We start from the raw sequence: 13,190 nt of genomic DNA on the forward strand, positions 1-13,190 counted from the left end.
CTCATGACTAAACCATGGCACACAGTGCCACATCCAATCTCCTCTTGAACACCTCCAGGGATGGTGACTCCACCACCTTCCTGGGCAGCCCATTCCAATGGCTAACAACTCTCTTGGTGAAGAACTTTCTCCTCACCTTCAGCCTAAACTTCCCCTGGTGCAGCTTGAGACTGTGTCCCCTTGTTCTGGTGCTGGTTGCCTGGGACCAACCCCCTCCTGGCTACAACCACCTTTCAGGTAGTTGTAGAGGGCAATGAGGTCTCCCCTGAGCCTCCTCTTCTCCAGGCTAAACAACCCCAGCTCCTTCAGCCTCTCCTCACAGGGCTGTGCTCAAGGCCTCTCCCCTGCCTTGTTGCCCTTCTCTGGACACATTCAAGTGTTTTGATGTCCTTCCTAAACTGAGGGGCCCAGAACTGGACACAGGACTCAAAGTGCAGCCTAACCAATATGGAGTACAGGGGCACAATGACCTCCCTGCTCCTGTTGGCCACACTATTCCTGATGCATGCCAGGATGCCACTTGGGCACACTGCTGGCTCATGTTCAGCTGGCTGTCAGTCAGCACCCCCAGGTCCCTTTCTGTTGGGCTGCTCTCCAGCCACTCCGACCCCAGCCTGTAGCAATACAAACTCAGAAAGAAGTGACAGCTCCTGCACCTGAAAGCTCAGATAAAAAGTGATTAAGACTTGGAAAACAATAATTGTGTACCTCGATCAAAGGCCATTTTCACATCTTCAATGTGCTCAGTGAAGCCTGACACTCGATAGAGCCCCTCAGACTTCAAACCTGAAAGAAAAAGAAATCCTTGCTTAACTTTGCTTCGGTAACCAACAAACATTTAGGCTTAAAATCCCCAGAGCAAGAGCGACAGATCTGGGAAGTGTAGCAAAATACTGCAATGTGAAATTCTGCAGTGTTTAAGGAAGGCTCAAGATAATTTGAAATTGCTTTTTAAAGGATTAAACAGTTCTGGAATTTATACTTCCTGATTTTTGTTAGGTACATGGTTGATCATGTTAGGGGAAAACTGGGCTGTCCAGGGAGGTGGTTGGGGTGCCGTCCCTGGAGGTGTTTAAGCCCAGGCTGGACGAGGCTCTGGCCAGGCTGATCTAGTGTGGGGTGTCCCTGCCCATGGCAGGGGGGTTGGATCCTTGTGGTCCCTTCCAACCCTGACTGATACTATGAAACCATTGCAATTTGCTCATGGTGAGGCACATGATTTTATAACGATTTTCTCATTTTATGGGGGAGATTTCCCTGGATTTGGCTGTAATTAATAAAGCTTTAGAGGTCTCCTCTCCTTTTACCAGTTGCCTAATGGTAAATAGCAATGCAAGCAAGAGATGGCCTTTCCCTATGAGCACATTTGTTCCTAGTTTTGCTGCCAGCTTTTACTTATACACAGCTGACAGATGTGATGGATGCTGTTCTGCTCCCTGTCAATACATCCCTTCCACAGTTCTTTGGCCACGAGAGACCTCTCTTGCACAACTCTCCCCACCAGCGTGAAACGTAGGGCAGCCCCAGCAGGCAGAGCTAGCCACACACAGTATTAAATGCTTATTGTGACTATGCACAGTCTAACCTCCTTGCAAGATCCAATGCACTTTGTTTTCTCAAGAATGAACTCAGTATCTTAAATAGTTGTGTGACAGCTAAGGAAACAAAGATAAAGATGTTGAAAAAATGGAGCGGGCAGCAGATTTTATCTTAATCAATAAATGTACAAGTAAGAAATTGGATCTCAGCTGCAATGTATCTTCCTGCTGTATCATCAGCATAAAGCTCTTCTGTCTCAGTCCAAACCATTCTATCTGTCCCTGAAATGATGATATAATCCTGGTAGAGCTTTACAGAGCAGTGTGGGGGATTTACTGGTAAACCTTTGCTTCATTTCAGGAGATGCTACGTGTCTTTGAAATCCCTCTAGCTATAATCAGTGTGTTGCCATGCAGATTACTGGGATGCCATGAATTCAACAGTATGAGATCCCTGTGTTGAAGCTATGACTCACAGGGAAATTTGGCTTTTTGGGGTGGTGTGACACATACATTGACTGTCTAATGCAAAAATGATCACAGTATCACAGAATCACCAAGGTTGGAAGAGACTTGAAGGATCATTGAGTCCAACCTGTCACCACAGATCTCATGCCTAGACCAAGGCACCAAGTGCCACGTCCAATCCCCTCTTGAACACCTCCAGGGATGGTGACTCCACCACCTCCCTGGGCAGCACATCCCAATGACGAATGACTCGCTCGGTGAAGAACTTCCTCCTCACCTCGAGTCTAAACCTCCCCTGGCACAGCTTGAGACTGTGTCCCATTGTTCTGATGTGATGGTTACTTTGCTGTTTTGGAGAGGAGACTGTATTTCTTCCACCTGGCATGTGCTTGGCTACCAAAAATTGTCACAAGCTGGAGATCTGGCTGTGACACTCTGCCTGAGCCGTGGTACTCATCAATCAGTAGCTGACCAGCATAGAATCACAGAATCATAGAATCATTGAATGGTCCCGACTGGAAAGCACCACCAAAGGTCATCCAGTCCAACCTCCCCACACTCAGCAGGGACATCCCCAACTAGATCAGGCTGCCCAGGGTCTCGTCCAGCCTCAACTTGAATATCTCCAGGGAAGGGACCTCAATCACCTTCCTGGACAACCCGTTCCAGTATTCCACCACCCTCATAGGAAAGAACTTATTCCTAACATCCAATCTAAATCTGCTCTTCTCTAGTTTGAAGCCATTGCCCCTTGTCCTGTCGCTGCAGGCCTTTGTAAACAGTCTCTCTCTATCCTTCAGGTACTAGAAGGCTGCTATTAGGTCTCCCTGGAGCCTCCTCTTCTTCAGGCTGAAGCTTGCATGAATGCTTGTGTAGTTAGTGACCTACCACAAAACACCACAGCCTGTGACCTCACTTCTCTGAGGTACTTCAGTCTTTTGCCCAAAACATCCAGAAAGGTTATTAATTTGAGCTGATTGCTCTGCAACTGAAAGTGTCCCTTTGCACATAAAAAGCAAATAATGAGAGAGACACAAACATGAACTTCAAGTTCACCCCGGTCAGAAGTGTCATGTAATGCAGGTTCTGACATGCTTTCAGGAAGCATTACAGGAAATTGCATTATGAAATGCCATGATTTAATTTGACTAGCTGATGCAAAGCAATGTATCACCTACACTAACAAAGCCCTTCTCTCCTCCTGTCTTCCAGGTGCATGAGCACGCTCCCCTGTCCTATCTTAGCACGTTATTCATGTCATCTTCATTTCTGCTGGGCCTGCCGCCTTGCTAAGCGCACAAACCTCTTGCTTCGATCTCTCGAATGCAGGAATCCACCACCATCGGCCTCTGGGTGTTGTGGGCTTTCACCAGGGTGGTGAGGTCACAGCAGTAGACTCGCTTTATCCTCTTCAGGTCTGGCTGGCAGTCGTTGGGCACGTATTTGGAGCACTGCTTATGGACGTTCAACCCGCAGTCTGTGAACAAAGTTAGCCAGGGTAAGCATCACAGTACCACAGTGTCACAGTGCATTAGAGGTTGGAAGGAGCCCCCAGAGATCCATTGAGTCCAACCCCACTGCCCAAGCAGGATCACCCAGGGTAGCCTGCACAGGAATGCAGCCAGGTGGGTTTTGAATGTGTCCAGAGAAGGAGACTTCACAACCCACCCCGGGCAGCCTGCTCCAGGGCTCTGTCATCCTCACTGTAAAGAAGTTTCTCCTCATGTTGAGGTGAAATCTTCTATGTTCAAGCTTGTACCTGTTGTTCTTTGGCTTATCACTGTGCACCTCCAAAAATAGCTTGGCCCCCTCCATTTGACACCCACCCCTCAGATATTGATAGACATTGATCAGATCCCCTCTCAGTCTTCTCCAGACTAAACAGCCCCAGGGCTCAAGTCCCCTAATCATCCTCGTGGCTCTCCATTGGATTCTCTCCAGCAGCTCTCTGTCTCTCTTGAACTGGGGAGCCCAAAACTGGACACAGTATTTAAGGTGTGGTCCCACCAGGGCAGAGTAGAGGGGGAGAAGAACCTCCCTAGACCTGCTGGACACACTGTTCTTGATGCACTCCAGGATGCCATTTGCCTTCTTGGCCACAAGGGCACATTGCTCACATTGCTGTCCCATGGAGAACTTGCTGTCCACTAGGACTCCAAGGACTTTCTCCATGGAGCTGCCTTCCAGCAGGGCAACCCCTAACCTGGAGTACTTAATGCCAACAGGTATTTTCTAACAATGGGTTTTCTTGGGCCACATCAAGCAAGGGGTGTAACTTCCTCATCAGTCAGCAAGGATGTAGATGAGAAGGATGAATAGAGAAATCTGTAAAAAAGTTTGCAGTGAGCCAAGGGAACTCCAGCAGAACTGTTACAAAGCTATGAAAGCTCTGCAGGGTCCTCACACCCCCGCGATCCGGAGGTGGCCAGTGTTGCGGGCCAGGTGAGCTCACCGCCAGACACACAGCTCTGTGTTGCATTTGAATGTGTGGGACTCAGCTTCTGGGTATTTCAGTTCAGCCTCTTAGGAATTTAACACAGTAATCACAGACTCACAGTAATGTCTGTCTTCTGCTGGCTGAGCTCATGGATGAAGGACCTAAGATTCAGCTGATCACTCAAACTTGGCCAGGAGTTTGAGCTAGCATGTCTCTTCCCCTTCCACATTCCTGCAGTGTTGCATTCTGGCTTGCTCTGCCACACCAGCAGCCTCCCTGTCCCTGTCTCATCACTGGTGACTAAAGTATGCTCTTTGTTTAGTCTGTAGGTCAGTTTGGGCATATAAAATGCTGTGAAAGGCATGACATAAAAAAGTGATTAATTTTACCAATGGTTCCTGGTAGCTTACTTCACAGTCAAATCCTGCTACTCGCCTGCACAAGGGGGTTTCTATTAACTTAAACAACACTGCTTGATTTCCCCCAAATTGAAGTTTTCTAACAGAGCCAAACATTCAGCCTCAGTAGAGCAAACCCCACCCTCATGATTTACATCATCTCACATCACTCTGATTCCTGTTTTAATGCCTTCCCAGCAACACCCATCACGGATGGCACCCTTGGAGATAACATGGCTGAGAGCATCACTACCAAGTTACTTAGTGCCTTTTAAATCTTGGTTTGCTAGCTGAGTGTGGCAGTTTGAGGCTGATGCCTAGGAAATTTTCCACACATCTTGAGTGAAAGTGGTAGAATGTAAACAAATTACCGTTGGCTGCAAGAGAAAAACAATCCCCTTGGGCTGAAAACTAACATAAAGTTAGCTGTATAAACTAACTCTTTCTCATCTCTTTGCTCTAGCAGACACCAGCTGGGAGCTTTTGCTTGGCTGTTGCTGACCTTAGCTGCATTCTTCTTGTGGCTAAGTACTACCAAGCTACTCTTTGCTTTTCTCTTTCTCTTTTCCCTTGTACAGGGGGGTGGAGAACGGGAAGCTATGTCCAGGGGGGTTCTTGTGTTTATAATTGTAAATCCATGTAAATATTGTCTACTCTGTACATATTCATTGCATTTCACATCTCTAGCTTGTAATTTTTGCTTGTAAACACAACTTCATTTGCTTCCAACTGAGCTGCTCTGGCAGTTTTATTTTGAGGGGGTAATTCTCTCAGATTAGTTGGGAGGTCATTTCAACCCCCCCACACTGGGAGCATATTTTCAGTATCACTCTCTATAAAATGTTATCTTCCCCATGAGAGTGGTGAAGCCCTAGAATGGGTTGTCCAGGGAAGTGGTTGAGGCCCCATCCCTGGAGGTGTTTAAGACCAGGCTGGATGAGGCTGTGGCCAGGCTGATCTAGTGTGGGGTGTCCTTGCCCATGGCAGGGGTGTTGGAACTAGATGATCCATGTGGTCCCTTCCAACCCTGACTGATACTATGATACTATTAATCAAGCAAAATCATATAATCAATACAAACACACCTACACATATAGTGGGGTTGGGGGTGTTGTGTATTTCTCCACACAGTTATTACTGTATAATACATTACTGTGCTGCAAAAACAAATGGGAGCAGCTGCAGTCAGGATCCTCCCTGTATTGTTTTCAGTGCTGTTCTCTGTGCATGTGAAGCTCCATCCCCACTGCATCTGTCTAGAGTGAAACGCTGGTAATTTAATGAGGGAGAAGATTATGTTTCATACTGAATAAATAAGCCTTTTAATAAGTTTAATATTTTATGCATGTGAGCAAATGCAGCACTATGCATTAGTGAGGTCAGGTTTTGCACACTTGTGTTTAAGATCAAATAGCTTGAAAAGCAAATTACTGTTCATTTTCCTGGGGGTTTTTAATGTCCTTCTTACATTCTCTGTGCTTCTGTTATTGGTCTACAGGCAGACAAGCTGCAGCAGTAGCTGAAACTGCACTTACACTAAAATTGTGCATTTATGAAAGGGATTTTCATAGTGATAGGACTGGGGGAATGGAGCAAAACTGGCAGTGGGTAGATTGAGATTGGATGTTAGGAAGAAATTCCTCACCATGAGGGTGGTGAGACACTGGAACAGGTTGCCCAGGGAGGTGGTGGAAGCCTCATCCCTGGAGGTTTTTAAGGCCAGGCTGGATGTGGCTCTGAGCAACCTGATGTAGTGTGAGGTGTCCCTGCCCATGGCAGGGAGGTTGGAACTGGATGATCCTTGAGGTCCCTTCCAACCCTAACAATTCCACTTTGACATGAGGAGAAGCTTCTTTACAGTGAGGGTGACAGAGTACCACAATAGGCTGCCCAGAGAGGTTGTGGAGTCTTCTTTTCTGGAGACATTCAAAACTCACCTGGATGCATTCCTGTGCAGACTACCCTAAGTGATCCTGCTTTGGCAGTGGGATTGGACTCGATGATCATCACAGTACCACAGTGTCACAGTACATTAGAGGTTGGAAGGAACCCCCAGAGATCATGTGCAGTCTAAGCTGTAGGTAACAACCACCTCCTCTATCCCCATGAAAGGCAGGCATCAGAGGGGGATGTGTTTGGTGCCAGTCTGAGATGAGGAATGTCTGCAGGTCAGGGCAGGGAGAAGTAAGGCAGAACCCACCCATTACAGAACAAGGCAAGAATTTTGTAAAGTAATCCCTAGAAGTGAGAGAGAGGTCAGAGCATTTCAAGAGAAGGAGAGAAAAGGTCAAAGGGCTACCTGAACACCTCACTCCCTGAGCGATGAGACCCCACATGAAGTTGGCGCAGTATTCACACCAGTGTGGACCTCGAAATGTATGAACCTGTAATACAAATGGGGGGGGGGAAAGAAAGAAATGGGGTCACTGGGAGGCAGATGGTCTGACAGATGGAACTGAAATGGATGAACCACAGAAGACTCAGGAAGAGTCTTGCACACAGTACCCACATGTTTCCAAAGTCTAGCCAAAATAAAACCATAGGGACAGAAATGTTCTTTACCTTGAAGTTTACCTTTCAGAAGAAGTAATTTTTGCTAGCTGGCATTTTAGCTAGAGTGGAAGAAACCGGGTTCACTAGTCAAAAAAAGTAAAACCAATAATCCATGGAACTGGAGTCAGTGCTTTTTTATTTGACTAGGTCAAGCAAAATCAGAATACTTCTGAGATTCAAACGCTCTTCACCAGATCACATGGAAGCAGGGCAAATGCAGTGACAGGAAGTCCCTTCAAATGCATCACATTTTGGCTCCCCATGAGCATGTGTGACCCCAGATCTTGTGCAAGACCCATGTTCTATGAGCACCACTCGGGTTTGAAGGCACTACATCTCCGGTGTTACATTGTGCATTTCTGTGTGACACCACTGAACAAAACTGTTGGGGACTGCTGTAAATCAAATCATCAGGGATGAGTGGTTTGTGCAGGCCGCTCCAGTCAGTGCTAGGGTAATGACTGCATTTTGCCCACTGAATCCATTAGTGAAAGAAGCAAGTGAGACCCTTCTCCACTCCAGTAAGTAAACTGAACTCACAGAGGGGAAAGACGTCACTAGGCTCTTTTGCAGTAGACCAAGCTTCATTTTGCTACAGCCCACAAAGCACTAAATAAGGAGGAATGAAAAAAGAGATCTGTGTGCTGGCAGAGCCCACAGCCCCCTAGCCAGGGTTTTACAAACCACTTCTTCCTCCCCTCCTTGTCCATAGGCTATGGCAGAAGCCTTTACTTATTTAAGCTATATGTTTTGGTAAGGTAAGCATTTCATTTTCATTGAACAGAAAAGTAAATAGTGAGGTCTGTGCCTGTGTGAAGGGAAATGGTATGAGCTAGTTCTGGCCAGAGACTTAATTGTGGTTAAGAAAACCTAAATCATGCACTCTCCAACTACTAATGGTTCCATTTCCTTCTCTCTATGCCCCTTGGGTGAATGGCTCAAAGGCCACTTCTACCCCCAGGGACAGGGAAAGCTGCTCTTTGCTTTTCATAAAGTAAAAACCAGCTATTGCCATTTTCAAACACACCTGGCGAAGTTTTAAGCCAAGCATTGTCTGTAGAACCACACCTAAGCAAGCCTCTACTCTTGAAGCCATTCTCCAGGAAAATGAATTGTTGTGATTTTAATATAGACTTTCTCATTTAGTGCTAAAAATTTGAGCCTGACTACAAATGACTCTTGACCAATTACCCCCAGTCAATAACTGCACCAATAAGCTTAAAGCAATAGTAACTACCTCCCTTTTGATGGTAAAAGGTCAAAGCTGGAATATCTGACTGACCATATTTGGTGGTTTGAAATACTGTTTTTCATAGCAGTATCATAGTATCAGTCAGGGTTGGAAGGGACCACAAGGATCATCTAGTTCCAACCCCCCTGCCATGGGCAGGGACACCCCACACTAGATCAGCCTGGCCAGAGCCTCATCCAGCCTGGGCTTAAACACCTCCATGGACACCATGTCAACCACCTCCCTGGACAACCCATTCCAGGGCTTCACCACTCTCATGGGGAAGAGCCTCCTCCTCACATCCAGCCTGAACCTCCCCACCTCCAGCTTCATTCCATTCCCCCTAGTCCTATCACTACCTGAGATCCTGAGCAGTCCCTCCCCAGCCTTCCTGTAGGCCCCTTCAGATACTGGAAGGCCACAATGAGGTCACCTCGGAGCCTTCTCTTCTCCAGCCTGAACAGCCCCAACTCCTTCCTCTCAGAAAAAAAAGATATGTCTTTGGGAAACAAGACTTTGCAATACAGTCTGAGACAGCTAGAAAGATGGTACAGATGCATGCTTGTTTCTCATCTGATAAAGTTTTGCAGGGTTTCTAGCATAAATGTCACACTTGGCTTTCAGTAGGGGGGGTGGAAACGGCAATATCTAGCATCACCTGATGACTTGAGTTTCAGGCATATGTTCTGTGTGACCTTCAGTGGATTAAGAGCCAGGGACGCAAATAATTATGCCTGCATCTTTACCATTTTTAGACATGATAAGCACATAATTAGTTGGTCTGCACCTGCATTTAATTGTGGGTGAAATCATCTGCTGCAGGAAGATAGCGAACTCTGACTCCTGCTTTGCTGCAGTTTACAGAAGCTAACCTTGGAGAAGTGGCTGTGAAAGCTCACTCAGGATTTCTTTTAAAACACACCATTTTGTGTTTGAAGCCCATCACAGTTTCTAGGCTATTTGGGGCCTGCTTGCTCACTTTATGTAAAGCTTATTTCAGCTTATCGTGCTGTGCTTAGAAAATAGTAGCTGACTGTTCCTTGATCTCTCCTGTCATTGATGGCAAAGAGTCATCCAGGCTGACCAAGGGCTCCATCTGAGAAGTGCTGACTGTGCACCCTTCCCTTGTTCCCTTCAGTTTAGTGGCCCTCAAAGGTTTAGCTCTTTTTATCCATTCACTTCAGTTTTCCATTCAGCTCAAATGGCAAGTTTCCAGTTGAAATGCCCTGAGAAAAGTAAGTTGTGGCAGTTTGTGGTCAAGTTGAAACAAGGAAATACTTGCTATCTCTAACTGAAAAAAAGGGAGACAGAATAGACCAGACCAGGTTGGAAGAGACCTTCAAGATCATCACATCCAACCCATCAACCAATCCAACCCACCTAAACAACTAACCCATGGCACCAAGCACCCCATCAAGTCTCCAAAAGTTTTTAGATGAAGGTGGGGCAAGTCTCTTAAGATGAAGTCTGGAACTAACTCTCTTCCTACTTGCCATTAATGCTAACGAAATAACAAAGGAAGTCTGTCCTTATGAACACAACACCTGAATGTAGCCTGAAGCCTGCAAACTTCTGAGCAGCTAAGAGGAATTTTGCCGGCAAGATTGGCCCCAACTGTTTTAAACAGAGAGAGGTAACAGTGGGTCTTAGGTTTTTGAGATGAGCTTTTGGGTCTCCCTCTATCCTTTGTAAGCACACCATTACAAATGGCCTAGGCTTACAATTTTGGAAACATCATCAAGATCTATTTTTTACAGGTCCCTACTGTGTACAGACAGAACAGATTTGGGCTGCTTAAGCTGCAGTCAACACAGTATTCCAGCTTTTAAGAAGAGTTTACAGGGAAAGATTTCTTCATATAAGGCAAAATCAGGATGTTTGAGACTAAACACCATATTTTTTGTGTTCTGTGTTTCATCTGCTTTCCACAGTGTCTTAACTCCTAACTTCTTCACTCTGTTTCCTTTGCAGCTGTTGCAATGAAAAGTTGTTTCTTACATCCATCCTTTCTTCTGTGCTGGACAATCTCATCCTGTACCAGAGACTGAGCGTTTCTTCTGATCACCCTCCTGTGCTCTCAGCCTTACCATCCATCCCTCTGGTTGGTGCCCTTGCTCCCAAATGGTAGAATTCTCCCTGGGGGTGTGATCTCACACAGTTTTAGTCCGTTGTCCAAGCTGTGCTCACAGAGAAAACTAAGACCAAAGATAAGGAGTGCCAATACAGTGGCAAAACAAAAGAATCCCTTCAGCAATATTGCAGAAGCAAACTAAAAGCTGCCTTGAGTTGAAGTGTATGGTTTTGATTTGCATTATATGGTGCTGTTTCCCAGAGGGTTTTGTTGTTTATCTGACTGGTCTGAAGACTTTTCTATTTGCATCCAACGAAAACAAGAGATTTTTCAGTCTTTTGCCTGACTACATGCACACTTGTACTCTCCTGTGGACTCCTGCTGAACCTGGGCCATTTTGGGGGAAGAAAAGCTGACTCTGCTCTTTTGTTTGAATACATAATCTTCATGATGTCTATAAAAAAATGCTTCCCTCAACCCTTTTGTCTCTCAGAAGCAGTGTTTGTTTGCAGTGATTAACACAAGGGGAAATTTATCCCAGAGCCTCCTTTCTCCCAGCAGATCTTTGGTCCTGTCAGTAACCAGCTGCCTCTACACCACTAGGTTGCCTGCAAACAGAATTTGCCCGTGCTATCGAAGCAAACAGGCACAATATTGTGGTAAAAGCACATTATTCAGCTGAATTCACTCACTTGAAACAGCACAGATGCCCTCTCATGAATTCCCAGCCTAGAACAAACTGCATGGAGCACCCCCAAGCTCCTTGTGCCCTCAGGCATAAGGTGACCTCACCACAGCTGTGACCCCACTGAAGTAGGCAGGTAAAACGCATCCCAAAGAGCCTGCTGGATCCTAACTGTAACAAGGTGCAAGAGAACTTTGCAATCCAGTTAGGCTGATGCCCAGATAGTTACAGAAATACCTCTCTGTTTTTCTAAAGAGGGCTCCAGAGATTTATTCTCTTTCCTGAATTATGGTATGTCTACTCTGGCTTATGCAAAGTTGTGCCGCCAGACAGACGCCAGCTCCAAAGCTAGATCCATGTGACTGCATTGTGTGCCTAGGATGAACCCAGCTTAACAAATCAGTTTGGATTCTAAGTCCTTTTTTTTTGTTGTTCATTTGCCTTGAGTGCCTGGAAGTTTGGAAGACAGGCTGAAAGGAGAAAGCACAGATGCTCGGAGTGCTGTTACACAGCACCCTCACTCTCCAAATGCCAGTGCTTCTTTCTGGCTTTTATATTAGCTTGGAAAACACGGAAAGAGGTCCAGCCTGGCTCTCAATTTCTGCCCTGAATCTATTTCTTCCTTTTGTTCCTTCTCTCTTCTAGAGGATAAGATCCTTGGTGTAAAATCTGCAAAAATCTCATCGACTTCCTTAAAAACGTGCCCTTCCCTCTCCATTTGTGAGATCCTTCATGGCTCAAGAGTGTCTCCTTGGTCAGGAAGGACTGCCCGTGCCAAGATCACGATTGACACTGGCACACAACTTCTGTGCCTATGGACTGAGAAGAATGATACAATATATGCCAGTGTTCACTTGAAATGGGGAAGAAAACTCTTTGAACGTCTGCAAAACAGTGTTCTCCTTCAGACAAATCCCACATCGCCACAGCAGGAGTTGCTGTCAAAAGCCATTTCCATTTTGGCCCTAAAAGCCATTCTCTGTCTTTTCAATAATTTACTAATTGTATTATGTACTGGACTAGGTTAAAGTTACTTTACTAGACTTTAATTCTCTTTGCAGTCTAAATAGTATACCCTGTCTACCCACTTTTTTTTGTTCATCTAGGCATGCTTTAATATACTCCTTTGGAAAGCAACTCTATTTGCATACTGGTTGTTCATTAAGTAATTACAACACTTTTGAGTGGCCTTTCTGGACAGTTTGCTTTTTAGAGGGTTTCTTCCTTCAGATATTAATTGCCTTTACAAGCAGAAAACAGTAACCTTTCTGCTGTCAAGCTTTTGAATACATGTATATTTATTAATCATGTGATTTTCCAGTCAGACTGTGACTCTTGTGAAACAGAAAGGAGCAGAGGCTGTACAACAGCTAGATTGTGCAAACACCAAGTTAACTGGGCACTTGTCCAATTAGAAATCAAAGCTAGAAGAAGGGGAATTTTGAAGAGGAAAGAATGCGTGGGTCAAAGTGGCAAAGACTCTCAGGCATGAGAAAATATTTTCAAGTTAAACTAAAATAGTTTTGATATTAAAAGGATAGCAAAAGGTGAAAGCCTAGGAAGAATGACACTGGGTTTGCTCAAGAAGAAAGCAGAGGGTATTTCCCCTAGGTCCTTTAGGGCTGATCAGTGAGATCAATATTGACTTTTGTGAAGAGTAGGTCAAGGAGAAGGAGTGAGAGGAGTGATGCTGCTGTTTGCTTTCTTCACTAATATTAAATTATTGATTTGCCAGCTACAGCAGAAGCACTCCAGATGAGAGCATTGCTTACATGACAGAATACACAGAAAAATAAGAAGTGAAGCTTT

At 45.4% G+C, this 13,190-nt stretch overlaps 1 protein-coding gene across 1 annotated transcript in view; it reads right to left on the reverse strand.

The window, feature by feature from the left end:
* CHN2 (chimerin 2) overlaps positions 1-13,190 on the reverse strand; it is a 216,492-nt gene that overhangs the window by 15,774 nt on the left and 187,528 nt on the right. The window contains exons 8-10 of the mRNA XM_068152369.1: positions 7,141-7,225; positions 3,310-3,483; positions 709-786 (exon numbers count right to left, since the gene is read on the reverse strand). Of these exons, the coding sequence (XP_068008470.1) occupies positions 709-786; positions 3,310-3,483; positions 7,141-7,225 (337 nt within the window). The remainder of the gene's footprint in view (positions 1-708; positions 787-3,309; positions 3,484-7,140; positions 7,226-13,190) is intronic.

The sequence above is a fragment of the Melanerpes formicivorus genome, unplaced genomic scaffold (genome assembly GCF_026170545.1).
Source record: "Melanerpes formicivorus ecotype bairdi unplaced genomic scaffold, bMelFor1.0.p_v2 SCAF_23, whole genome shotgun sequence".
In the NCBI taxonomy this organism is placed as follows: domain Eukaryota; kingdom Metazoa; phylum Chordata; class Aves; order Piciformes; family Picidae; genus Melanerpes; species Melanerpes formicivorus.